The following is a 25,340-nucleotide window of genomic DNA, read 5'->3' as shown; positions in this document are numbered from 1 at the left end:
TCATCAGACCTAAATCTGGCCCTGCTGGCACCCCTGATGTTGCTTCTGTAGCCAAAATAGCACCACCCACCCACAACTGCGGGCAGACAGCAGCAGCCTTGGAAATGCCCATGGTTTGCAGGTGTGTGTGTGTGTGTTGCCAGGATGGGGGACTTGAAACCAGGAGCAGCTTCGTGAAGAATGAGCAGGCTCAAAGACTACAGAAAGCTGACTGACTGACTGGTGCAGGTGGGTGAGAGCTGGGGGGAGGCAGCTGCACAGAGAGGGGGCATAATGGAGTGGCTGAAACCTCGCTCCACGTTACAGCATCTTCTCTGGTGTCCCATATATTATTGTTGTTGTTTCTGGGAGTTGATGGTTTGCGTCCTGCCTTTCTAGGGAAGAAGGAGAAGCTGAAGCGGCCTTTCCTATGGCTCTGCTGGTCCATGCAATTGCGCGAGGTTCTGTTTAACCTGACCAGGCCGTCACCGGGTCCTGCGGATCCGACCTGCAACACTTGCACGCAGAGCAGGGCTGCGAGGGTCTCCTTGGGCTACTTTAAACCTGCGCTCGGATTGAGTCCCCAACTTCCGGCCCCTTCTCCAGACCCCTTCGCGGAGCAGCGCCCCTCTCAGCCACAAGATGGCACTCCTAGTAAAGACTTCAGCCGCTCCTCGCTGCCTTTGGTGATGCTGGAAATCAGAAGTTCTCCCAAAAAAAGAAGACCAAGGAAAAGAATGACTCCCATTCTTCCTACGTGTCATGCTGCTGGGATGGCACCGAGGTTCCTTCCTGCCCCGCGCGGCATCCTTATTTGTAGCAAGGAGAGGCGGCTGCTGCAAGAAACTCCAAACTCAGCAGAACACGAGGTTGAGGTTGGGGTTGAGCTGAAGGCTTTTTCCAACCCGAGTGCCGCCGCCACAGGCTCCTGCCGTGACCACTTCAGCCAGCCAGCCGACCACCCCCACCCCCACCTCCCTGGTCCCGGATCCCCGAGCCCTAAACAATGAGCAGATTGTGCACGGACCAAACCGGCTCCGGCTTTCTTGCTGAACGCTCCCTGGACTCTCCGCTCCGGATGTGCCAAATATAAACCAGCGAAGGAGAGAGTCCAGAAATCGGGTGGGGAGGATGGAGAGAGACTGGGACAGGGAAGGGTGGCTCACACGTGTCAAATCAAGCATCTCATCGTCATCTCTTGATGGGCTCCCCGCTTTCATTCAATCTAAAAACCAAATCAAACTTCTAATCCTTACACAGGAATCCCCGTCCAAGTAATTTATGGCAAATGACTACACTTAATCCGGAGTAGCTCCTAATGAAACTCCCAGACCGTGCTCCTTCTCGCCGAAAATTCAGCCCCACCGAATTCAACGGGGTTTACCTTCCAAGAAAGTGTGTGCAGGATTGCAGCCTACTTCTACGGAGTAACCAAAGCACCACGCTCTTCTGAATCGGTGCACGATTCAATACAACGTTTTACGTGGGAGGAAGTCCTCTTTTATCAACTGGGGTTTACTGCTCCAGTAAGGTTACAGGTTTAATCTGAAATTGATTTGGGACTGGCATGCTAAAACCATAAATCGGTGGGGCTTATCTCCAAGCAGATGTGTCTGAAGGTGGGGTGCATTGAAACGATCGACAGGACGCTCCAGTCCTTGGGAGTGAAGTAGCCAGAGATGCTGTGCTTTGAATCGATTGGATTAAACGAGGCACATCTTGCAAAGACGGCGAACACAGCACTATAGCTCGGGTAGAACAGTAACTTTTCCCAGGTTTATGTAGGCTGTTATCCCGCACTATGCATTGAAAGCACGTTCAATCCCACCCCAATGATCCTGGGAATTGTAGTTTTGTTAAGGGTCATGGGAACTGTAGATTCTTGGGGTGGGTGTCTCTTCAATCTGTCTCTTGTCTCAGCCTTCCCTTGGCAGCTGTCTCCTGCAGGCCTCTTCAAATACACGTCACTTGGAGAGGTGACAGGAATGGCGGAAGCTGGAGTCTAGCAAGGGGCCTCCTCGGCCTTGATTTATGGCCTTGGCGATTTCCCTGACCCTTCTCCTGCCTACACGCACCCTTTCAAAAGACCATCGTTCCTACTCAAGTGGGCATTTTCATACAACACCGTCGCCACCAAACCAGTCGTGAATGGACCCCGCTTCCACCCATCTCTGTGTGTGTGTGTTATTAAAAAAAAGTTATTTGCCATTGATTTGGGTAAAGTGATTCCTATAATTAAACTGTAAGGGATTTGCTTAATGTGATTTTATAAGAGCTGCGGCCATTTCCAAAGCAAACAGACACGCTGGAAGCCAACACACTCACACACACACGGTAGAGTCGCAAGAGTTACCCAGCTGGCTACGAGATCTTGAGTGAGCAAACAGTCTAAATCTGGAGGGTAAACAGCCTGGAGGAAAAGCGACAACTCCAGGCCACTGAAAAACAGCCTTGGATTTGTCTGCCTGCCTGATGCCTAGTGAAAAAAAAGAAAAACCCTCATCCCTTCCTACCTCCCTCCCTCCTGTCTCCCACCCCTCCGCAAGAGACTCTGAAAGGCATTCGGGGTTATTTCTGGGGGGAAGAGATGCTCCTTGGGTTTGTCCCCTCCAGAGATGAGAAACCCGGGGAGAAGCATGACGCGGCCCTCCAGACCTCACCATCCGGCCCTGGGACTCAGCCTCACTGGATCTGCTCTGCACCCTACCTGGCTGGCCTATGTCTTTATATTATGACGATCCCTCTAGCTAGCCTAGATGGCAGGGGGAGAGTGCTGTGTGTTTGGCCACGCCCACACTGGAATCCGGCCCCCCAAAGGGTTGCCCAGGAGAGAATGTGGCCCTCGGAGCCGAACAAATGGCCTGAGCGTGCCATCCCTGTTCTAAACGAATGAATGAGACTATGAACATGAATTAGAGGTGGGGGATCCTGAGGCCCTCCAGGTCTTGATGGACTCCAACTCCCGTCGTCCCTGACCATTGGCTGTACTGGCTGGGGCTGATGGGAGTTGGAGGCCACCGACGTTTAGAAGGTCACAATTTCCCCATCCCTGGGTTTAACACGTATTCTTCAGAGATACATCCAGCCCTGCTGGGATATTCAGTTCACGGTGTGGTGTGCGGGAGGCAGTAAAAAAAGTATGAATCTGAGGGGGGTGGGCTGGAGGAGAGAAAGAATATTGGGATAATTAGCCCGAAGTCCCGGTTCAACATATTTCTCAAAGGAACGTTCCCACTGAATGCGCAGGCGCACTCGCATAGGTTTCCTGGGGGACACACCTCTTAGTTCAGCAGTCTTGCTTAAACCATAGCGAAAGGATGGTTATGTTGTGGGTCGTCTTGTGCATTTCACTTGTAGGAAGAGGGTTGAGGAGGTCCTGAAAGGTTCCCTTCCTCACCCGGTGTTCGATTACTGTGTCAAAGTGGGCGATTCAAGGACTGTAGGGGGTATTTCGTATATGGGTCGCTTTTAGCCACTTCCTCACGGGCCCCATGTTATCAGTTGGCCTGCCAATACACACACTTTTTCCCAGCACTGTAAGCTATTCGGGGCTTGTATATTCTGAGGAGGGATCCCGAAGTACGTTACATCACATATTGCTAGGTTCCATGCGTGCTTCCTTCAGAAATAAGTCCCACCTAAGTAAATGGTGCTTACTTCAAAGACAACGCGCATGTTGTATTCTAAGGCACAGACTAGTATAGCAGAGCATTCTGTTCAGAACACGGTCTCCATCTAGCCTTGATTTTATTTCAGAAGTTTCCCTGTATTTACGAAGATCACTCCAGATTAAGGAGTGGAAATCCGGAGCACTCCTCCCAAAGACAGTGGGGTCTGCATCCCCAGTATGTTGTCATGATTATTTGTCACTAACTGTCGTCTGTTGAGCATTTGTAGGCTACAGAGCTCCTTGATCTGGAAGAGATATGCAAGGTTTCTTATCCCCATTTTGCAGACGGGAAAACTGAGGGACAGGTTCAAAAGCTTTCACCAGTGTTATCCATGGCTGAGTACAAACCAGGATTCAGTCCTATTTGCATTCTACAGCCATTATATCCTGGCACATGCGTTATTGAAAAGCTGCAACCTTCCTATTTAACAATTGCCCATAAATTCCCTGATCAGGGGACGCTGGTTGTCTGAGAAGTTTGGGACTTTCCTAGAACATCCGACATCTTTCCACCCCTGGACTAAGCCACCTTTTGTCAGCCTTCCTCTGCATCTGCATCTTGAAACACGAGTGTCACGCGTTCACACATATAGACGCTTGGTGCACCACCGTCTTCCTATTGCACAAACTTCGACGGTTCTTTTCTTTTTCCCTAACGCCCAAAATTCCCATCCTTGCTGGCTAGGAGAAGAGAACCCCGAGATAATGGTGCTGCTCGTATTGCCTTTTTTTTTTTAAGGAGCTTGAATGGAACTTAAAAAAAGGGGAAAGAATGAAAAAAGCAGAGCGCTTTGTTGTGCTAAACTAGTTGGACGAGTTAGGGTGTCGCTGCTGCTCCGGAGTGCTCTGGCCAATGGAACCCAATCCACCCCGCTGTGCGTAAGAGCGCAATTAAGGATTTAACCAAGCCTCTCCGCTCCCTGCGAGCAGTCTGCCAGAGCCAGAGCCAGCCCCAGAGAGCTCCCAGCCGCCGCCGCCGCCGCCTCCTCCGCCTCCTCCCTCGGTCCCTCCCCCCCGCCATGGCTGCCTAGAAGACCCAGCCGCCCGCCCGCCTGCTTGCTGCCTCGCCAACTACTATGACCGGAGTGTTTGACAGAAGAGTGCCAGCCATCCGATCCGGAGACTTCCAAGGTCCTTTTCAGACGGCTGCAGCCACCATGCACGGGCACCCGCCGCAGGAGTCGCCCACTTTGCCCGAGTCGTCCGCCACGGACCCCGACTATTACAATTCCCCCGGAGGAGCCCCGCACGGCTATTGCTCGCCTTCGTCGGCTTCCTACGGCAAAGCGCTCCATCCTTACCAGTACCAGTACCAGGGCATGAACGGAACCGCCGCCAGCTACCCAGCCAAAGCTTATGCAGACTACAGCTACGCCAGCCCTTACCACCAGTACGGCGGCGCGTACAACCGGGCGCAGAGCGCAGCCAGCCAGCCAGGTGAGAGGCGCCGTCGGGGAGAGGGCTGGAGGCGGGGGCGGGGGACTAGGAAGATGCCCGAGGAGGGGTCTCCTCCTCGCGATCTGGGGGTCACCGAGGACCCTTTTGGTTACTCGGACAGTTTGACCCCCAGCCCACCCGATTCCCCCCCCCAATCTGGGCTGGGGGGCAACGAAGGAGGTTCACAGCTTCTCCTTCCACCGCCGTGCAAAAAAATTGCCTCGTTCCCGGTTGAAAAGCCAGAGAGAGGCGGAAAGAGAAACCATTCAATCTGGATTCTTTGTTGTCTCCAACTCCGGATTGGGAGGCAATACATTGAGGGGAATGGGAACAGGGGTGTAATAGAAAGCCACGGCAAGTAGCTGTGGCGGGAAGGGGGCAGGTACTGGCAAGATTTCTACCCTCCTGCACACAAGATTTTATTGCAAAGGACTGGGCGACGTCGGCGGCACCCCGCGAAGACAGGCCGAGTTTTGGGGGACACACAGCAAACTTGTGGGGAGAGGGAAGGGGAAGGATCTGATCTCGTGCCTTCTTCCTTTCTCCCCACCCCTCCCCCACCACAACAGCCCTCGCCCGAAGAGTCTTGCTAATATTAGCTTCCAAAATGGAATGAGGGATTAATCCCACACACGGAGACGCGCGGTTAAACTGTTTCCGTGTGGGTTCCACAAGAAGCAAACTCAGGGAAATCCAGGGCTAGGCAGGAACAGCTCAAATCCTCGTCTCTGCTCCATGCCCCCCTTCATTTAAGAAACAAAACAAAAACACCGTTGTGGAACACGCTTATCCAATGCGATCCCGGAACAATTTCAGCTGAATGCACGAAGCCTCTCAAATTCATGTTTTGCTGTGTTTCAAGCTCTCTAATTTTTCAGACTATATATATATAGTCTGAATATATATGAATGAGAAATGTTTTTTGCTTCTACCCCCTCGCCCTATTGCCTCTCCTACTTGCGCGTGAGTGTACATTTCTTGAGATACGTTGTTTGTCGCTCCCATCAAAGGCGAGGGGAAATGCCAGTGGCGCGTTAAGTATTTGTAAAAGGAACCAGACGCATCTGTGCCGCTTCTCTCTCTCTCTCCCACCAACCCCCGATCGGCGGCGAGATTATTCTGAATAATCGGCTCTCTGTCTGGGCCGGATTTGGCTACTTTCGGCTGAAACGGAGGAGAACCGTTTTCTTGTGGCGATGCGGCCTTTGAACTCCCTAGACCTCAAAATTGCGTGTCCCTAGTCTGCAGAGCTTGGGCTGGGCTGAATTCATGAGGCTTCCATTCAAATGGAGAGAGGAAGAGGGAGACTGTCTGCTTGTTTCCATGCATGAAAAATCAATAGACACTGGATTGTGACCTAAAAACGCCCGGGAACTTTGCTGCTTGTTAGGTTTTTTAATTACGGGAAGACAAAATGGTAAAATCTAACCTGGGTCCCTTCTTCTCTCTTTTACGAAAACCGAGGAGCCAAATACCCCTTGGGGAAATAAAATATAAAATAATATTTCGGTGGAAACCTGGGTGCTGCTTACTGTATATCCTCTCTCAAACTCACTCACTCCCAAACACATACAGTCTTCCCTTTGCAAGAAATAGTCACAACGGCTGTTCCTACCATGTCAGTTTCCCTCTCCCCCCGCCCTCCCACGTCCCAATTTTCCAGGGGTCTCTCGCGCTTGTTTGTCAGCTTCGCGGCCGCCACGTCCGGGTCAGGGCTGCGATCCTGGCCTGTCCACCTAGGTGCGGGCTCCTTCCTGTAATGTGCCACTGGCGTCCTCTGCCCCAGCTCTAAGCTTCCTTTCTGATTTCCTCCCCGCTCCGATTGTTTAGAAAAAGAGGTGGCTGAGCCGGAGGTGAGGATGGTGAACGGCAAACCAAAGAAAGTGCGCAAACCAAGGACTATTTACTCCAGTTTTCAGCTGGCGGCCTTGCAGAGGAGGTTCCAGAAAACCCAGTACTTAGCCCTGCCGGAAAGAGCCGAGCTGGCCGCGTCTTTAGGCCTGACGCAGACACAGGTAAGGCCACGGTGGGAAGGAAGGGCGACCCTGAACATAAAAAAAACCTATCCAGATCCTTCGCAATAATTCCTACTTGAGCGGGATCCACCCGTTCACTGGACATAAATACTATGTAAATTCTTTGCAAGAATTCCTGTTGGAAAAAGAGTCTAAAGTATGTTTCCCTGGTCATGTATACAGAATGTATAGATATACACACTCAAATTCGGGTTATTTCTCCTTTTGTACCTTGGGGTAAGGCCAAGAGGGCGCACCGCGCAGGAGCTTTTCGCTGCTGCTTCCTTCCCTTTTTGCTCTGCGGTGCCTTTCTCTTCAGCTCTCTCCCCAAATCTTGCTTGCAAGATTGCAATGGCCTTTAACTTCCACGCAAGCATTTGCTTACTTTTTAGAAAAGTTAATGAGATTGAATCCGATGGGGCCGGGTTGGGCGGGGTGGGGTGGCGGGGTCAGTTGTTTTGGTGAGGATCGGGGAAGAGAGATCTTCAAGTGCGCACCAGCCTCGCGGATTGCGAAAGCGCACCGGCTTGCGGCGGAGAAGACCGTGAGCCTGCCTTGCATCTCGCCCTGTTGACGACGCGCAGTATTTTTGTTTTGTGTCTCGTTTAACTGTAGCTGGAGGCTTTCGCTCTCTCTCTCTCTCTCGATCTTGCCGCACAAAAGATTGGAGCGGGGGGGGGACCGCACGTGGGTGGATCTCCTGCGTTAGGAGCTTGCAAAGTGCAGCTGGACCCGGGAGGGGCTGCTTGTCAGACCATTTCGGTGCAAAGGGGGGAAAGAGTCTTTTGTGTGAAAGCAGGTTATCTCGGGATTGGGCTGGTATTGTTGCGCTGGGGCGGGTGTGGGGAGGCTGTTGCGTTGGGAACACAAAACCGACTGCAGCAAGAACAAAAGCCCTCGTGCGCGCACTCACCCACTGAGTAATGTAGGAGTTAGGATCTGCTGCTGGTCCTTGGCAGACCATAATCAAGACAGCCATCGTGTCTTCTAGGCTCCCCGCCCCGCTTTAGCCTTTGTTCCTTTTGCTTTTCTTTAATTGAGAATAATATTCATTTTAAAAAAAGAAATCCCTTAGGCAGCTGCCGCAGGATTGGGGGGGAGGGAGGCAGGCCTGATGTCCAAAAAATCAGAGGCCAAGGAGTGTCTGGGTTTTAGCATCCTCAGAGTCCAGATCCTGCTTTTCTGATGGCCCGAGAGAGGCCCGATCTAGCACGTGAGCGCATGATGATTCCTACTGTAAATATTAAAGTAGATGGGGCAACTAGACTCTGGGATCTTCCTTGATTCCATTGCTGGCGGCTCCCCTCTAGGATCGCCTTGCAAGTGCCATTTGAATCCTCGGGGCCTGTTTCACCGTCCCTGCCGTTTCCATGGAAATCGTTTCCTTGGGAGTCCAACACATCGCAGCCCCCCGGACTGACCTGCGCGCACGGGGCACGCATAGATTTAGAGTGAGACCTCCTTGTGCTTTTGAAGCAAAAACGAGAATGAAATCAAGGCGTCCAAATAAACGTCCGTGGGTTGTTGTTTTTTTAAAAAAAATGGGTTTATTTCCTTCTTTCTTGTCACCCATTTATTTATTTTCTTTCCCCTCTTTTTCTTTCTTTCCTTCACTTCCCTCTTCTTCCCCCCTCCCTCTTCCTTCAGGTGAAAATCTGGTTTCAGAACAAAAGATCGAAGATCAAAAAGATCATGAAGAATGGCGAGATGCCCCCGGAGCACAGCCCTAGCGCCAGCGACCCCATGGCTTGCAACTCCCCGCAGTCTCCCGCCGTGTGGGAACCGCAGGGCAGCGCCAGGTCTCTCAGCCACCATCCCCACGCCCACGGGGCCAACTCCAACCCGTCGCCCGCCGCCACTTACCTGGAGAATTCCTCGTCCTGGTATTCCAGCGGTAACGCTCTCAGTGGTCACCTGCAGCCCCACGGCTCTCTACAGCACCCCTTAGCTTTGGCTTCTGGGACAATCTACTAGAATAGGATTCTTTTTTAAAACGAAAAAACAAAACCCTCTTTCCTCGTTTTAAAACTCTTTACTTTTTTTTTGGACACTTGGCGTTTTGTTGATAAAAGGAAAAAAATGCATATGGTTGACTCTCTTTTTTGTTTTGTTTTTTGTTTCGGGTTTTCCTTTTTTTTCAGGGAAAGGGGGAAAAAAACACTATACAGGATGAAATGTGTACAGCTCCTGCATGTAACTTATTGCATTTCAAAGGAAATTTTCTCCCGCCCTCTTTTTGATTTTGATTTTTTAACCAAAAAAAAAGACACAGACGGACTTTGGGGTTGTTTTATGGGGAAGGGAGGGGGAAATGAATGGTGGCTTATTTTTTACTTCATCAACTGTGGACACTTTCAAAGGTGCCTTGAGAAATCTGATGACCTCAACCTTTTCTCCCCAGAGACTTTCATTTCCCCCTCCCAACAATGTCATTTTAACCCTGTACATAAGTGTAGATAGAAGGAATTAAACTGTATATTCTGAATAAATAAAATTATTTCCACCATGAGAACAGGAGAAGAGAAAGAGGAAAAATATGACGCGTTTCCCCTCTCTCCGTTTGTCAAAGGGACTAACTGGGGGGGGGGGGCAGGTTGTGTGTTATCTCAGACTCCTTGCTCCATCTTTTAGATTCATTTTATTTGTGGGGAGGGGGGAAGATTGCCCCGTATGGCCCGATCCTCGGCTCACCAATTTACCTGTAAGGCTGGGTAGTCGTTTAACATGCTGGACTGGGCTTATAGAACCCGGCACGTACAAAATAACTCCCCCCTATAACATCCCTATTTTAAAGCCTCCATCATAACCTCCCCTTCCCCCACCCCAGCTATACAAAAAGCGACTAACCCTCGAACGAAAATGATCTGGAGATGAAAAGAAGCGCTGGGAAGTGGCGGGGGGGGTGCAAATCGCTCTGTGTGCTTCTCTCTACTATAAAAGCAATTATCTGGGAGAAAGCCAGCATCCCATCGTCTAATTATACAAATTACATTTGCTTTTTTTTTTAAAGCTGCTAAACAGGGCAGAAGACTAAAATGTGGACCATCCCCTCCCATCTCGATTCCTTCTCTCTTTTTCCCCGGGTTGGGAACACAAAGGCGATCTGCAAAACGGGGCCTGGGTGGTTATTAGCCGAGGAGCCCTTTCAAAGGCGAAGGCGATCATTATCTTTTCCTTCGCTCCTGACGTCCTCCTCCTCTTCGCCGAAACTCCGCACCCTCCTCCAACCCAATCCCGAAATTAAATTCCGGGCGAGCCACCCGAGGGCGACCGGAGAATGGGGAGGGAAAGGAAGAGGGACCCCGTGTGGCCATCCACACGTGGCATTGCAGCTCTCTGTGTCCCCGCGTTGCGGGATGGAAGCAAAATGCTCGAAGGGAGAGACCAGATAGCTGGCTTCTCTCCCCAACCCCCGTACGGACTGGAAAACAAAACGAACCCCCTGTTTCCCCACCCAAAAATTATTTTGTCTTTCCGGATCTCCGCTTGGCCCAGGAGCAAATTGAGAAAAGGGTTCAGAGCAGGCTTGGAAAAAACACCTTTTGGATTTTAAAAATATTTTAAAATGCATTGGGAACCCTGACCCCGTCTGTAAGTAGGAAGTAATACATCAGGAGATACAGCACCGAAGAATAACAGTTGGGTTGTATATTTTTTTAATGTTGTTGTTAAAAAAGAAAGAGGGTTAGAACTTTAAAAAAAACAAAACACCACCATAAAAATTACATCCTGTCATCTGCTGATTTCAGTAAGAGATGTTCCAGGGTTTGGAGACAAAAACCTGAAAAGGCACGCTTTGTAGCCTCGGGCGAATTTACCTGTCTCTGGTAGTCTCTGCCGTTCTCTCCCATCCCCCACCTTTCTTTCTCCTCTTTCGGTTTTGGTCTCCCCTTCTAATTTAATTTGGAGACAGAGAAAGAGAGAGAGAGAGCTAAGCCAGGTTTTTTTGGAGGGGGGGCAGTAATAGGTTTTGTGGAACATTATCTTGTGCACACATATATATGAGAATAAGATATTTGTTCGTTTGGAACGCGCGCGACTCGGTGTGTGTGCGCGTGTAAACGGAGCTTCAAGCCACACGCGCCTTGCCCCATTGTTCTCCCCCCTCAGCGGCCGAACCTTTCCTTTCTTGATGGGGGGGGAGGGGAGAGAAGAAGAGGGCTTGTTCCAGATCACCCTCCCCTCCCCCATAAAAAGATCTCTTCCAATATGCACTCACGCACTCTTCTTGCAGTGCTTTTCATGAGTATTATTTTAGCAGAACAGGTATATATATATATATATATATACATCTCCTGCACCGTTTGATCTGTTCAGCATTCAGTGTGGGATTTCCCTGTTTCTACTACTGTTCAACTCTGGCCTGTTCTGTGGCCTACTTTCCATTAAAATAACCCTTCCTACGGCTCGGCAGTCTTTTTCTTTCCTTTGCAACAGAACCACCCTCTTGCAAATATCACCTTCTCCTCTCAGAGTTTGCCTTTGCTCTCAACGTGCCTGGCTCATTAACCTGCTACGCGTTAAGCGCTGGTTGTGGATGGAAGGATTTTTATAGACAAATCTGGCTGTGTCTCCTGGGGTTTTTTTTGGGGGGGGTGAGGTTTTTACAGTGTGATATAACAGACACCCCCCCCCCTTTTCTCTCTTTCTTTATGGTCCGGTCCATCTTGCCCTTGATGCTCGTGGACATAACGCCGCTCGGTTTCAATAGTATCCACAGCTGGGATTACCACCTCCCGTCTAAAAATGGCGCTAGTCCTCATGAACTCTCTCCCCCTCTTTCCTTGGGGCAGACAGTGGTGTCATGATGTGGAGACTATCTAGAACAAACTGAACTCTTCCCAGTCCCCAAGGTCAAGCTCTGGGGAAGTCGACTCCCCATAATCTATTGTTGCTGTGGGCACAAACGTAATCATGTACGGCACTGCACTCAGGCGTGCATATGTGGGCTTGTATATACGTGTGTGTGTGCACACTATATCCACATATACTTTTTGGGAGAGTAGGAATCGCTCCGTCGTGCCTTCCCACCCTAAGGCAAGGATATAATCAAGTGTCCTCGGTAGTTTTTAACCTTTGAAGAAGTTTTTCTTCCCTTCTCCTTCCTCGCCCTCGCTTCCAAGAGGAGCTGGGGAGCCACAGCGGGGCGGGCGGAGAGGGAGAGAGAGCCGAGAAGGAGACGCATTCCTGTGGGTGCCGGATGGCTCCAGGGCTCCGCCGCAAGGGCCTACGAGAGGGACACAGACCGGAGAGAGAGAGCAGCCCGCAAACTTCGCCTGCCTTGATCTGGTTCCTCTGGGCTCCAGCTCCACCCAGGGGTTCACCCACCAAACCACCCACAGGAGCACCCACCCTCGCGCGCTCTCTCCCTCCCTTTCTCTGGGCAAGGGAAGGTCAGGCGCGCTCCACCAGCGCGACCCACCGCGCAGCTGGACAAGACCGAGGCGATGGGAGTTTGAGAACCTCTTTGGAGCTCAAGACACAGAATTTCCCCCCTTCGGGTCTGCAGAAGCTGTTTGTCCTTCTGCCTCTTCCTCTGAGACGCGGGCGCGCGCTTGCTTTGCGATTTCTCTCTGCCACCCTCCGCCCTCGGTCACGTCTCCCACCCTAGCGCGCTTTCAGGCTGGCATGGCGGGGATGAGTTTCCTGACCTGTGATTCTCCTTTAGAAACTCTTTTTTGGTTTGTTGCTGTTGTTGTTGTTGTTGTTGCACAGTTTGTTTCTTTTCCCCTCCACCTCCTCCGCGGGAGACCTTAATTAAACCCCATCTATAACCCCGCAGCGAAAGCGTAGTCTCCGTCGAACATTGCTTTTAATTTAAACCAAAGAGCTCCGCGCAGAGCCCAGCCAGACGAACGCGAGCCGTTTCCTCCCAGGAGCGCAACTGAAGCAAAAGTTTTCGGGTGAAAGCTGGCAGCAGTTGAGTTACCCCTGGATTTGCTTCGGTTGGGAGATTTAAAATCGGTTCAGCTTCAAGTGAGAGCTTTTTAATTGCGGTTTGGATGCGATGCTTCACTCCGGAACTTCCTCCTGCCTTCTTCACCTCTAACGCGGAGCTCTGTGTCTTTGGAATAGACCCGCACACTGCTTCACTTCTGCTTCTTTTTTTCTGGCGTGGGCAATTGGGCCCCTCAATATAGAAGTAAATATCTGGCACAACTCTCTATCACGTTGCAGTGGTGGTGCGTTAAATGGAAGGAGTGCTATTAGAGCACGAAGGTACATTTCCACAGAGCAGCAGTACACGTGTGCGTGTGTAAAAAGAGCCAACCCGTATGAATGCAACAACCTGCTTTTATAGGTCATTCCTGGAGAGATGGATGGATCGTGCGCGCGCGCGTATTTTGAAAAATCCACTGTCGCCGCAGATCATCATCATTTCGCATTTATTTGCTTGTTTATTGGGGCCTAAAACATCTTTCTCAGCTCTGCAAGCCTTCGGGGGTCCATTCTCCAATCCCGAGGCGCGTTTTTTATTGCCAGCCGCCAAATGCCAGATATTACGACCTTTAACCAAATGAAAACACCTTTAACAAGCTCGGAGCCTTTTAATGCTTTTGCTGTGCTGAGAGGCTCATTCTACACACACACAACCCCTTGCCAGCTTCCTTCAGCTTTCGTGGTCTGCAATATATGTGGGTTCTCTGGCGGGCGGTGGGTTTTCTTTTTAACCCTTCATTCTCCCGAACCTGATCGCAGGAAGAGTGGGAGGGGTGGAAAAGCGAGACAAAATTGTGCTCTAGGGGGGACATCACTGGGTGGTGTGGTTTTTTTTAATGGTGAGAGGAGAAGAAAAACACCATTCTTGAAAATCAATGCAGTAGAAGCGCGTTTCATTTTTCTGGCCTCCCCGGGACTTCTCTGTGGCTGTGATCCTGTACACGCTCGCTTTGTTGGGGAGCAAGTCCTGGCTGAACTCAGCGGGTCTTCCTCCTGAGGAGACAGGCGCAGGTTGGCTCGCTGCTTCTCCATCTCCCGCAACTGCAACGCGTCTTCCTTCTTCCACAGCATTGCGGGCCCGCTTCTCTCTACCTCAAACACTCCAGCATCCCGAGGAACCTCCTCTCCGACATCCGAGAATGAAGGCAGCTCAAAGAGCGGGCCAGTTGGGGGGAAAGAACACAAGGAAACTCCTCGGATCCGGGAATTGGGAGTCCACGAAGCACAAAGGAGGGCCTAGTAGTCATTACCAGTTTTGTTCTCACCTCCCGGGCTACCGATCGCCCACGTTCAAACCCAAAAACTAGTTTTGCGGGGAGGGATACCGATTCTTAGGCCCGTTCCCCCAAACCTAGCCTTTTGACCTTTCCACAAATCAGTTCCACGACTCACGATGCTGTGATATATCATCCACTTTCTTCTGCCCGTTTTACTGCCACGCCTGCGTCTATCGCCATCAGCCTATAACTGCCGTGCAATCCCACTCATGTCTACTCAGAGTAGGCCCCGTTGGATTCAGTGGGGCTTACTCCCAGGGAAATGAGCATAGATAGGATGGTAACTTTGCTTGGAAAGGGGCCTATTGATTTCAGCCGTGTTTCGCTTCCTTAGTAGATAAGATAGGAAATGCGTTTACTTGCTAGGAAACTGTTCAGCAACACTAAGCGAGTCTACAGCCCCGATTAGAAATGTCTAAATAATGCCTCCCCCACCCACTTTATTTCTCTCCTACCGTTTCCACGTCTAAGTGGCTTAGGATCGCTGTGTATGTGTGAATATACATAAGAGCGCGTGTATCAAGTACCTCCTTTGATGCTTCCAATACGGAACAGCCAAAGCAAACTCTGTTTGCATTGTGCATTTATCAGACACCAGAGACAATAGACGAGAGCATTAATCTGCTACAGGCTGCTTGGTTTAATTAATTGCAATTAAAAACCTGCCCGGCTAATTGCCTTTGGGGTTCCCAAGGGCTTGTCCAATGAGTAAATGCGAACGAGGAAAATAAAGGAATATTCATTCACTATGTGGAGATAGCGCGCAATGAAATCGAATTTGGTCTTCTAAGAACAACAACAACAACAACGGCTAATACTGCTCTCTTTTATTTTTAAACAAAGAGCATAACCTCAGAGGTTCACAGCCGGATCCTAGCCACTTTCCCTCGGAGTAAACCTGCGATCTCCGTAGGGATATTCTCTTGGAAGCAAAGGTCCCTTTTCAGATAAATGGGTCCACAATCCAGTGTGCTTGGGATCTGGTCATAAATAAATAAAAATCAGTGGGTTGATGGAATTCCCTTGTGGTCTGTAGCAAACCCTGATGCCTAACCGGAAAAAGAGAGCTATACCTCTGGAAATCAAGGTCTTGAAGGCCAAACAGCCGTGGTAAGCGAATACTTCCATGGCCTGCTCCTGCGCTTCCCGGAGGCATGTCTGGCCGTCCGCTGTTGGAAACAGGATAGTGGCCTTGATGAGCCCTTGGTCTGATCCTGCAGGGACCTTTCTCTCTTTAAACAAAAACGGAACCAGTGACATTTGGCTCCACGTATGGTTCAGTCTGTGCCACTTCCAGCACGGGACTTGTACGCCCTCTTCCCTTTCCTTCTCGCTAACCGGCGTAGGGTCCGGGGGAGAGAAAGGGGGGGGGGGAACGGTGCAGCGAAATAGAGAGAGATGAGAGGGTGTGGGGAGGAGGATTTCACGCACACGCGCGCGCGCTTACACACAAACACACAAACGGGGGGGGTGGACCAGCAGCCCCTGAATACACAACGAAGCCTCCTCTGGCTCGCCTCAGTCCCCTGATTTGCTCTGTTCTTAATTCCCGCTCTTCTTATTCCTCCTTCCCCCCCCCTTCCCTCCCTCCACCAGAATCAACCCCAGCGCTCTCTCTCTCTCTCTCTCTCTCTCTCTCTCTCTCTCTCTCTCTCTCTCTCTCTCTCTCTTCCCCCTCCCCCTCCCGATTTTGATTTGATCGCTCCCGTTCACATTTCACTTTTGTATTTCTCCCCCCCTCTTCCTCTATCATTACTCATTGAGTGCCCCGTGAAATTACAATCGTACATTTTCAGCTCAGCAACCCATTTGTAGTGGAGGAGAGAAGGAGGAGAGAGAAAAAAGAGAGAGAGAGGTCTAAATAATGGCCGAATTAGCCCTACTGGACAGTTTCAGATGTAACACTCTGTAATAATTATATTGCAGGCTGGATTAGGATGCTATTATCATAATCTGGACGTTTACAATTATCTGTAATTTGCAAAGATGCGCCAGGTCTTGATTACAGCGGTGTTTTTTTTTTATCAAGCTAACCATCACTAAACAGTGACAGTAATAACAGCTAATTTTGCTGGCAATATAAGAGGTGCTGGGGTGTGCAAACAATTTCACACCTGGATATGCTCAGTCAACCAAGAATATAGAGAAAGAGCTTCTGCCCTGAGACTCAGAAAAATATTCTCCTCTGCTTCTCTCTACTATAGATTTCCTTAGACCCTCATCTCTGCTTAACAGGTTTTGCACGGGGGTAAGTTTTTTTTGTTCGGTTTTAAACCTCCTCGACTGCTGCCGCATATCCCATCAGCTGTACCTCTTCACGTTTTAATGATGGTTACTTTTATTATTATTATTTTTATTATTGCAAAAAAGAAAGAAAGAAAAGGAAAAGAAAAAGAAAACCCTGATCATTCTAATTTCTCAATTTTCCTTACTTAGACCTTTCGATAAGCGAGTTACACGGACGCACATTTATTTATTTACTTGTTTGTTTGTTTGCCTGCTTTTATTGTAGCTTTTATTGGGGGGCGCTCTGCTGTTTGGGTGGGCGGCCCAGGATTCCCACATTTTCAGTGACTCACCTAGAGGTTCAGAAATAAGGGGGGTGTATATTGGAAGGGGGTGTTGTCTCGAAAACGAACCGGTGAATGTGTGTTGCGAGGCGGGGGGGGGGGTTGGACTCGCTATGTTGTCAACATCTGTGAAGTGCCATTTGGGAACTCCCGGTTGAGAATGACAAAGAAAAACTCCACGGTGTTTTCCCTTCGAAATCTAGGTTTCCATGTTTAATGCAGAGTCGTCCCATTGCTTGAAAGTGGTCGGATCCACTGTGTTAGCCGGTGTGCGTATGTGTGTGTGTGCTTCATCTTCCCTAAGTCTGAAAGGATATTGCACGCTTACTTACAAGTAAATCCCATTCGTGGGACGTTTCGGAGTAGACAAGTAAAGAATAGGGCTGTGAAACCCCCTTCGGGATTTCCCCTAGGTAAATGTTCTTAAAAGCAAGTGTGTTTTTCCCCCCTTTTGTTTTTAAGAGGGGTATGTCGATTACAGCTCAGCTAGACACCCAGCCCAGCAATCAGGCTGCCGAAATACCGATTCTACTTTCCGCTCCTACTTTATCCGAGACACACCAAACTGGGAAAGAAATCCCATGTATTTCAATGGCGCACCGCCCTGCTTCTACTTTGGCCCTCTTCTCCGAGCCTTTTCACCGTCATATCTCGCAAAAAGCAACCCGTTCATTCTAATGGAGCTGGGACTCGGATGTGTGTTGCGGGGGGGGGGAGTGAGGGGGTTAAAATCCAGGTTGCTTGAACAGACTGGAGAACCTCTTCTCGGTTTAAGGGGCTGTAAATTTGGCCTGGCCGAGTTCCGCCAGTTCCTTTTCCTGTTCTGCTTCAGAACATTTACACACACACACAAACAAACACTCCAGTTCTGCGTGGGTTGTTTATTGCTTTTGAGGCTCCGCTTCCTCAGGAACAATCCGGATCTACATGGGCCTTTTGGCTTGGATTTCAATGGAAGAAGGATTATCCACACGCACAAGCCAGTGCGCGCGCCCCATATTACCTCCCCAGGTACCCCTTCCTGTTTATCTGGAAGTGGGATCAGTACTATTAGAAATGTGAGGAATTTAAGGGACTTTGCGGGTGTGGGGGAGTCCTCTGTTTAGCTGCAAAGAGTTTTCTGGTGAAGCCCTAAAAGGAACCCCTTTCTGAGAAGCCTTCTCAATTCTGGCACAATTGTCCCACTCTTATCTATAGATGACGCTGTTTCTCGAGCGCCTCGGCGTCGACGTCCCTCACCCTCAGCAGCAGACAGGTAAACCTTTCTGGCTCCCCAGCTCGCCGCCACCGAGGCCCTTCCTGCAAGCACCTTCCACGATCCCTGCTTTATCTAAACGTCCCTTGGAAAACGAGCAAATCGTCCTTCCGGCTCTTAGCACAGACAGGGCGCGCGCGATTCCTTATACACTGCTCAGAGGAAGTCGGAGAGAACCGATTGTCCCAATCCTGAAAGTCAGTCCCATTTGAAAGCGGTGGAACTGACTTCTGAGTAGAGCCCGCTAGAGGATTGCGCTGCTGCACAACAGACAGAAGAATGGGGAGGGGGAAGACGAGAACCCTTCTCATCAACTCCCACCAAGAACCGAATTTTGATGGTAGACTAAAAGTGGACCAAGCCCTCGAGATCTAGTGAAATGGGAGGAACTAACCCGTGAAAGGTTAACATGTCATCCTGGATGCACTGCTCGTGTGTATGGGGGGAGTTTGAGAGATGTATGTGTGTTGTGCAGGGGTAGAGGTAATGCGTAAGGCCGGATAAATAAAACAAGCCCCTCCAGTTAAGCCAACATACTAGAAATTCAGCGGATTTCAATCTGCCGTCCAAGATACTCAAAATCACGACAGCTCTGTCCCTGATTTCATCAGCGTGAGCCCTGCCATCCTCTAACTCTGCCCTGATCCTGAACATATTTACTCCCTTGGCACTGAAGGCCGCATTCATCTCAATGGTACTCACTTCCCAGGAAGCGTTGCTGAGAACTGGGATCTGAATCCTATCTGACGGGCTTTGTGGCTTCGCTCGCAGCATCCCCATTTCTCCTGTGGTTCCACTGGTTTGGGGAGGATTATCCTTCATCAGAAAGTCTTGGGGGCTCTTCCTACAAAGGGAAGGGGCTACCCCTCGGTTTAAATGTATGTTAGCTTTCTCACTCCCTAACACGAATCTGAATAATTCAGTGAACCCCACAACCAGCTGTACCTCAGAAGCCTCTTCCATTCTTCATAGCATTATAATTTTGGTTAATTTTCAATTTTAGGTCCTACGTCTCTGCAATTTGTGTATGAATAACAGAATAATTTCCCTCTTTTGTTTCGCCTTTCCTGTTCCTGAATCTAAATAAAGATGGCTTTTTAGTATTAAAAGTGGAAGAAAATTACAGGTAATATCTTTGACGGTAAAAACGCTGTAATCAGCGGGCTACATGAAAAATTACTCTAATTATGGCTGCATTTAAGAGAATGGGGGGAAAAACCTTCTTATGGATAAAAACCTTAAATTGTCCCCAATGTCTGCCTCAAATTGGATGGCACTGCAGCTGGGGGCTTTGTTCACAATTGATCCTGGGGAGAGCTGAACCCAAAGTTTCACAGTGGGAACGAGGAGGGGGGGGGAGAAAAGAAAACATTTTTTCCTCCTAATGTAACAATGCGAATGGTAGAAAATGACAAGACTTGATCGGTTTTAAGCCATTCTGAAGACTGACTGAGCGTGGAAGTTGCTCAACAAAAAACCGGCGCTGGTATATTGGTAAGTAGTCTTGGCTTTTGTGTCTAATTATAGTGACTGTCCTTTTGCACGACTGTATGTAGCTGTCATTATACGGAGCACTCTGAGGATCTCCATTGACTTCTGATAAATGGCTCAGTGGTTTCAAGGTTCATAATTTGAAGGATGCCCAGGGCTCTAGCCATTAATTCTCGCAGTATGGGGCATCCTGCTTGTGTGACGAAAGGGGCTTTTCGTGGTGCATGATTTCTCGCCTTTGCACCACCCTAAGAAGGATATGATTCGTCCTGGACTCGGCAATGGGGACCAGGGAGCGCTGAGAGAGAGAGACCTGGGGAACATTATTACGCAGCGTTAGGTAGTCTGTTTGGCGGAGGAGTGTGTGAGAGAGCTGGTGGGGTTGCGGGGGGGTGTGTGAGAGAGACCATCACCCTCTGCCACCTACAAAAGTAGGCAACCTCTTGACTTTTGCCAAATCTGCCAAAAGGCAGTTCGAGGGCAGCTTTCACGCCGCCTGGGTTGAAAACGGAAAAGAAAATTCCGCGGGATTCTGGAAATCAACGATTCCGCGGGATTCTCTCTGCGAGGCAGAGAATCCGGAGGGGACCCAAGTCGATTAAGAGGAAGCCAGTTTGATGCTGTTGGTTTCAGAGGGTGCAAATTGGCTTGCAGATCCAAATAAAGTCTCCTTTGCACAATTGCTTGGCAGGGGGTTGGACTCGATGGCCCTTGTGGTCTCTTCCAACTCTATGATTCTATGATTCAATATAATTTTTACTGGTTAGCCGGGCAGATAGGTAGGTCGCAAAACAGATGCGATGTTACGACTGGTGCACGCGTGTCTGTTGTCATAAGCATCTATCTAGCTACTGACGTGATACATCTATGGCATAGATAACTACATGGGCATACATCTCTGACCATTACTATATTATATTATATTCTGTCTGTAGAAATCTTAGGCAGGCAGGCCATGCAGAACACGTCTACTCTAGAGCAGCCCTGCTAAAGTCAGTGGTACTCTGTATGTGAACTATACGAGGCTTGCCATCCTAAGCACGATTACTGGGGAGGACAGTTCCGCCGAGTAATAAATCTCACATGACTGCATTTAGGATTTAAAACATGGGTGGTTCCTGGGAAGGCGGGGGAAGATAACCTTTCCAAAGCTGTAGAGTAAGGCAGGACTCTTTTGACATTTTGTGGCTTTTACTCTATATATGAAAGGAGACAAAACATACAAAGTATATATACAACTAAAATTCAACAATATGTACAACAAGGTTGCTGGGTAGGCAGCTGAGAGACCGAGAGAGAGAAAGAGAGAGCTGCCAGCCAGCCAGGGAGGGAGGGCAGGTGGGTGAAAGAGATTTAAGCCTTAGGATGGGGTGCGGTTTTGGGGTTTGTTTGGGGGTTTTTGTATGTATGTTACTCCCCCCCTCAAATTCTCTTTCTCCTGCGGCAATAATACATAGGGGGTGGGGAGTTTTCTTCTGCAAGCTCCACCGAAATGAATGAGGGCACATCTCCAATTCATTACAGCGGGGCATGCGCAGGAGAACTTCTGGTCAGTTTTCAGGTGCTTTCTTAGTTTCAAGTGACTTATGGATGTGGGAGAGAATATAGTGGATTCGCCCTCACAGCTGCCGGTTCCACTCCGAGAAAGCATGCAGATTTTACTTCGTGGAAGTGTCCTAATTAAACTAGAAAAAAAAGTTTTTCCGCCCGCCCGCCCCCGCCCCAAACGGTATTATCTTTTAAAAAAAAAAATCCCTTTCTCCGCCCCTCCCTTTCCAATCTTTTGTTGTTGTTGTCAATCTCGGTTTAGTGAATAAAAATAGGATCGCTTCTTTTTCATTGAATAAGTTTTGTTATTTTTGTCGTGTGCTGTTGTTTTAAAGTTGCTGCGTGGACTTGGTGGGAAAAGTCTGTAAAAATTTTTGCTTTTCGACTTGTACTCCCAGAGAGGTTTGGTGCCTCCGAGTCCCAAAGGAAATATCCCAAAGAGGAGCATCTGACGTGGGCCAGGACGCAAATGGTCTCTTTCTGCTCAAGATCAATCGCTGAGGTTTAAAGAGAAGGCGAAGGCGAAGCCGCCCCGAGTCTGTCTTCCTTTGCCACACACTCCAGATTCACCCAGAGCCCCGCGAGCTGCGCTGCTCCCCCCACCCCCGACCAGCTTGGCAAGGCCGCGCTGGAGACAGCGGCTCCTCCGGCGAGCTGTTTCTCTTGGCCCCGTTCACATCATTTGTGGTCTCTGCATTGTGTCTTGATGTGGAGAAGAGTACCAGTGAGAATAACCAGGCATGTAGCTATTGGGAGGCATGTTGACTCCTTTGGCAGAGGCTGAAACGTCCCAGACAGGAGGCAAACCTGGAGACCGCGGAGACAGGGTGGCAGAGCCCGGCAGGGGGTCGCTCTCGTGAGGGTTGCCGCCTTGCTTGAGCAGTTTCTTGAACTTGGAGCGCTTGTTCTGGAACCAGATCTTCACCTGCAACCGAAAGGCAGAAGGCATGAGAGGTCTGCTGGGGGAGGAGGGGTGGGGGGAGGTGGGGGACTTAAGGCAAATAGACAGTTTCAAATCCATCCATGTATCTATATCTGTCTGTCTATCCAATCTTCCTTCCTTCTTCTCCCTCCGTGGCATGAACTTCATGATCTCCCCTCCCCGCTTCCATGGCCATTGTTTGAATCACCCACAATTAGGACTTGCTTAAGTAAACTGCGCTGAGGCTGTTTGGAAAGGCCATTTCCTTCTGGGGGGACAGTTACAATGCGTTCATTTTTCCTTCTTCACGCGTCCATTGAAGGCAACCTACGCAGACTGAGAACCTGCGTGCGTGTATGGATATGATACCAATCGTCGGCCTATATAATGTATTACTGCATAATTGTCGAGACGCGGCTACCGTTTTAGGACCCCGAGTGGGGAGGGGAACCAGGGCAGAGGAGGCAATCTATCCTACCCATAGCCTCCCTCTGTATTATGAGACCCCCCTCCACCCCCCCGTCCTTTTGGAGAGGGCCACAACGCTAAAGCCCTGAGCCATCACCGGCGCCATTGATCTCGATGGGACCGAGGCGAGATCCTAACCACACATACTCAGAAGTTTTTCACCGAAATCAGTTGGACTTACTTCCAAGTAAATGTGCTTAGGAAGGGGTGCCACTTCCACTTTTACGAGTTTTAAGATCAGGCTCTAAAACCGTCTGCAGCTGCACCTTCAAGGGGGGTCTAAATTGGCTTAAATCCCAAAACGCGTCAGTTTTGTTGGATTCCAGCTTGGCCTACAAAGAAGTAATACATGAGTCAAAAGAAAAAGGAAGAGAGAGAGAGCAGCCCAATTCGTAGAGTGAGGGTGGGGGTGGGGGGGGAGAGGAGAGGGCCAGTAGAGTAGATCTATTTCCCTGAGCAAGATGGTGATCTGTAGCTTATCGCGGAAATCATCCCAGTGGCGTAAAACCAACAAAACTGAGCCTTACATACATTGAAAATTTAATAAAACAAAAACAGTAGATGAAAGTTTAAAAGAACAAAACAAAAAAACAAGCAGCAGTAGCAGCAGCAGCAACAAGAACAAGAACAACAAGGCTTCTGCAGCAATGTAAGAGAGCTAGGTGTCACTCAGATAAGAGCGTTTTGCAAAGATCCCAGCTGGGAAGGTGACAGTGTCCTTTCTCTGTACCACACTTTAGGTGCTCTAAAAGCTCGGATTGCCATTAAATATGTGTGGTGGTGGTGGTGGTGATATGCTGCTCTTTAAAGACACCTCCCGTCTTCTTTTGCCTTCAAGGTCGCCCCTATATCACAATAAGGCACCAAATCCAAAATGCCCCTCTTTGCCTACATTCCTGGCAACCACCAGCGGATCCAATGAACATGGTTTATCCCTGTTGTTTTTGTTTTTTTTCTGTCCGGAAGATTACAAAGTGCCACAAAAAATGTTTGTTTTTTTTAAAATTACTATTCCTTTCCGCATTCATGAATTCAAATTAATCGTTTTCCTTCTAACCTCGTGTGTCATTCAGGTTTAAATCTGCAGGGAAAGCCAGAACGCACCAACCACATTTAACTGTGGCTTAACTCGCTCTAATTTTGTACACGCTTCCCTTTGATCGTCAGCTCTATCATCACCTTTTGTACATTTCGCCTAAGGGCAAGCACTGAATTTCAGTTACTCATCCAGGATAATTTACTATTGAATATTACTAGGGAAGGTGCGCTTTCTTCGGGCCTAGAGGCTGTGCACCGTATGAAATAGATTTCCATTTCTATCAGCAAAGGATGGGGAGGAGGTTTCTCTGGGCCCCCAACAACCTTTTTTGTTTTATGTATAAATTTATTTCCACCTCAGTGCTTATTATCCCCTTCAGATTTGGGCTGTAACTAAGTAGATGCATGCCCAGATTCTGGAGTGGTGAACTCAAACCTTTCTCAATGCACCATCAAAACAGACTGAATTTGAAAAATAATAATAATAGAGAGAATGATATTTCACCAACGCATACTTGGCCATGTTTTTGCAGTCCACCGACCTGGGTAGTTGAGCTTCGCTTTTATTCCTAGCCTTTGGCCAATGGAAATAGTGATTTGTCTGCTTGATTTTGGCCTGGCCTGGCCTTCTCTCGGAGCCCAGGATCTCAGGGATCTCTCTGGACTTCCCCGGGAATTACCTGTGTCTGAGTTAGTCCTAATGATGCCGCCAGCTCTGCTCTCTCGGGAAGCGCCAGGTACTGGGTCTGCTGGAAGCGGTGGTTTAAAGCCTGCAGCTGGAGACTCGAGTAAATGGTTCGGGGCTTCCGGATCTTCTTCCCTTTCCCATTAAATCTTATCTCCCCGTTTTCGATAACTGTGGTTTTCTGTTGATCTGCAATAAAAAGAAAGCACATTTGAAGCGGGATGTCCAGCACAGCGAAGCCCTTCTATGAGACACCCCGGATTTTGTTTTGGGTGCTTTTCATGTTGGGGAGGTGGGGGTGGGGTGGGAAATCAGAGACAAAGCCATTTCCATGCCATTACTAACAGAGTAGAAAATGCACGGGGTGATACATAAGAAGGTCAGGCCGCCGACAAATCCTTCAGGCAACCTTCTGTGGCGGATGATTCACTTTGACCTGCAAGATCTACCCGCTTTCCTGACAGTTTTGCTGCCCAGGCGTGCTAGGAAATTCACGACGCTCTCTTAATACAAGCAGTACTTCGCTCAAACAAAAACTACTGCTATTTCCAGAAATCCCTGGCCCTGCTTCGTTTTAACCGAGAACCTGAAATGCACCCTGTTGCCTAGTTTGTGGCTACTGCATTGATCTCTCTTACCAAAACCTGTCGTCGTTTTTTTACACACAAAGACGCGCGCAGAGTTCATGCTACCTGAGCGTCTCATTTAATATTGGAATGTGTTCGAACTGCACACACAATTTGTATCTCCTAAATATGAATCTATCTCCAATCTCAGCATTTTCTCAAGGAATAAGCAAACAAGCAGGGTAGCATTTCTGCTTCGGATCTGTAGACGTATCTCCACAGCCAACGTGCAGGTGCAAATGATTTTACGAAGGGACGCGGAGCTGCGTCTTCCCTCGGCGACTTTGCCATTTGTTTCTCGAGACGTTTACTGCAGATTAGCCATCCGATGGGTGCACGGACGGGATTTATAATGTCATTCTAGGCACAGTGGCGGGGGGCTAAAGATGTGTTAAAATCGCGCAGGCAAAAAAACAACA

At 49.2% G+C, this 25,340-nt stretch overlaps 2 protein-coding genes and 1 long non-coding RNA gene across 5 annotated transcripts in view; 2 read left to right on the top strand and 1 right to left on the bottom strand.

Moving 5' to 3' along the window:
- The first annotated feature begins 4,558 nt into the window (after positions 1 to 4,558).
- On the top strand, positions 4,559 to 9,638 carry DLX5 (distal-less homeobox 5). Its single transcript, XM_053410200.1, has 3 exons — positions 4,559 to 5,086; positions 6,917 to 7,101; positions 8,749 to 9,638. The coding sequence occupies exons 1-3, from the start codon at positions 4,726 to 4,728 to the stop codon at positions 9,073 to 9,075; spliced, it is 873 nt and encodes a 290-aa protein (XP_053266175.1). The 5' UTR covers positions 4,559 to 4,725; the 3' UTR covers positions 9,076 to 9,638.
- Positions 9,639 to 16,438: 6,800 nt separating this feature from the next.
- Positions 16,439 to 25,340, top strand: part of LOC128423961 (uncharacterized) — a 65,770-nt gene continuing 56,868 nt past the window's right edge. The window contains exon 1 of one of the 2 annotated variants that reach the window (XR_008332906.1): positions 16,439 to 16,566. This is a non-coding gene — a long non-coding RNA (uncharacterized LOC128423961). Of the gene's footprint in view, positions 16,567 to 19,442; positions 19,638 to 25,340 lie in introns of those variants that run through there. The other variant, XR_008332904.1, reaches the window with a different exon arrangement.
- Positions 20,807 to 25,340, bottom strand: part of DLX6 (distal-less homeobox 6) — a 6,852-nt gene continuing 2,318 nt past the window's right edge. Inside the window, exons 2-4 of one of the 2 annotated variants that reach the window (XM_053409624.1) lie at positions 24,291 to 24,484; positions 22,754 to 22,904; positions 22,010 to 22,107 (exon numbers count right to left, since the gene is read on the bottom strand). In XM_053409624.1, coding sequence (XP_053265599.1) covers positions 22,770 to 22,904; positions 24,291 to 24,484 — 329 coding nt within the window. In that variant the 3' untranslated portion in view covers positions 22,010 to 22,107; positions 22,754 to 22,769. Of the gene's footprint in view, positions 22,108 to 22,753; positions 22,905 to 24,290; positions 24,485 to 25,340 lie in introns of both variants that reach the window. The other variant, XM_053409623.1, reaches the window with a different exon arrangement.

This window comes from Podarcis raffonei, chromosome 12 (assembly GCF_027172205.1).
Source record: "Podarcis raffonei isolate rPodRaf1 chromosome 12, rPodRaf1.pri, whole genome shotgun sequence".
NCBI lineage: Eukaryota > Metazoa > Chordata > Lepidosauria > Squamata > Lacertidae > Podarcis > Podarcis raffonei.
The sequence above is the reverse complement of the archived record's forward strand: the minus strand, read 5'-3'. Positions and strand labels throughout refer to the sequence as shown.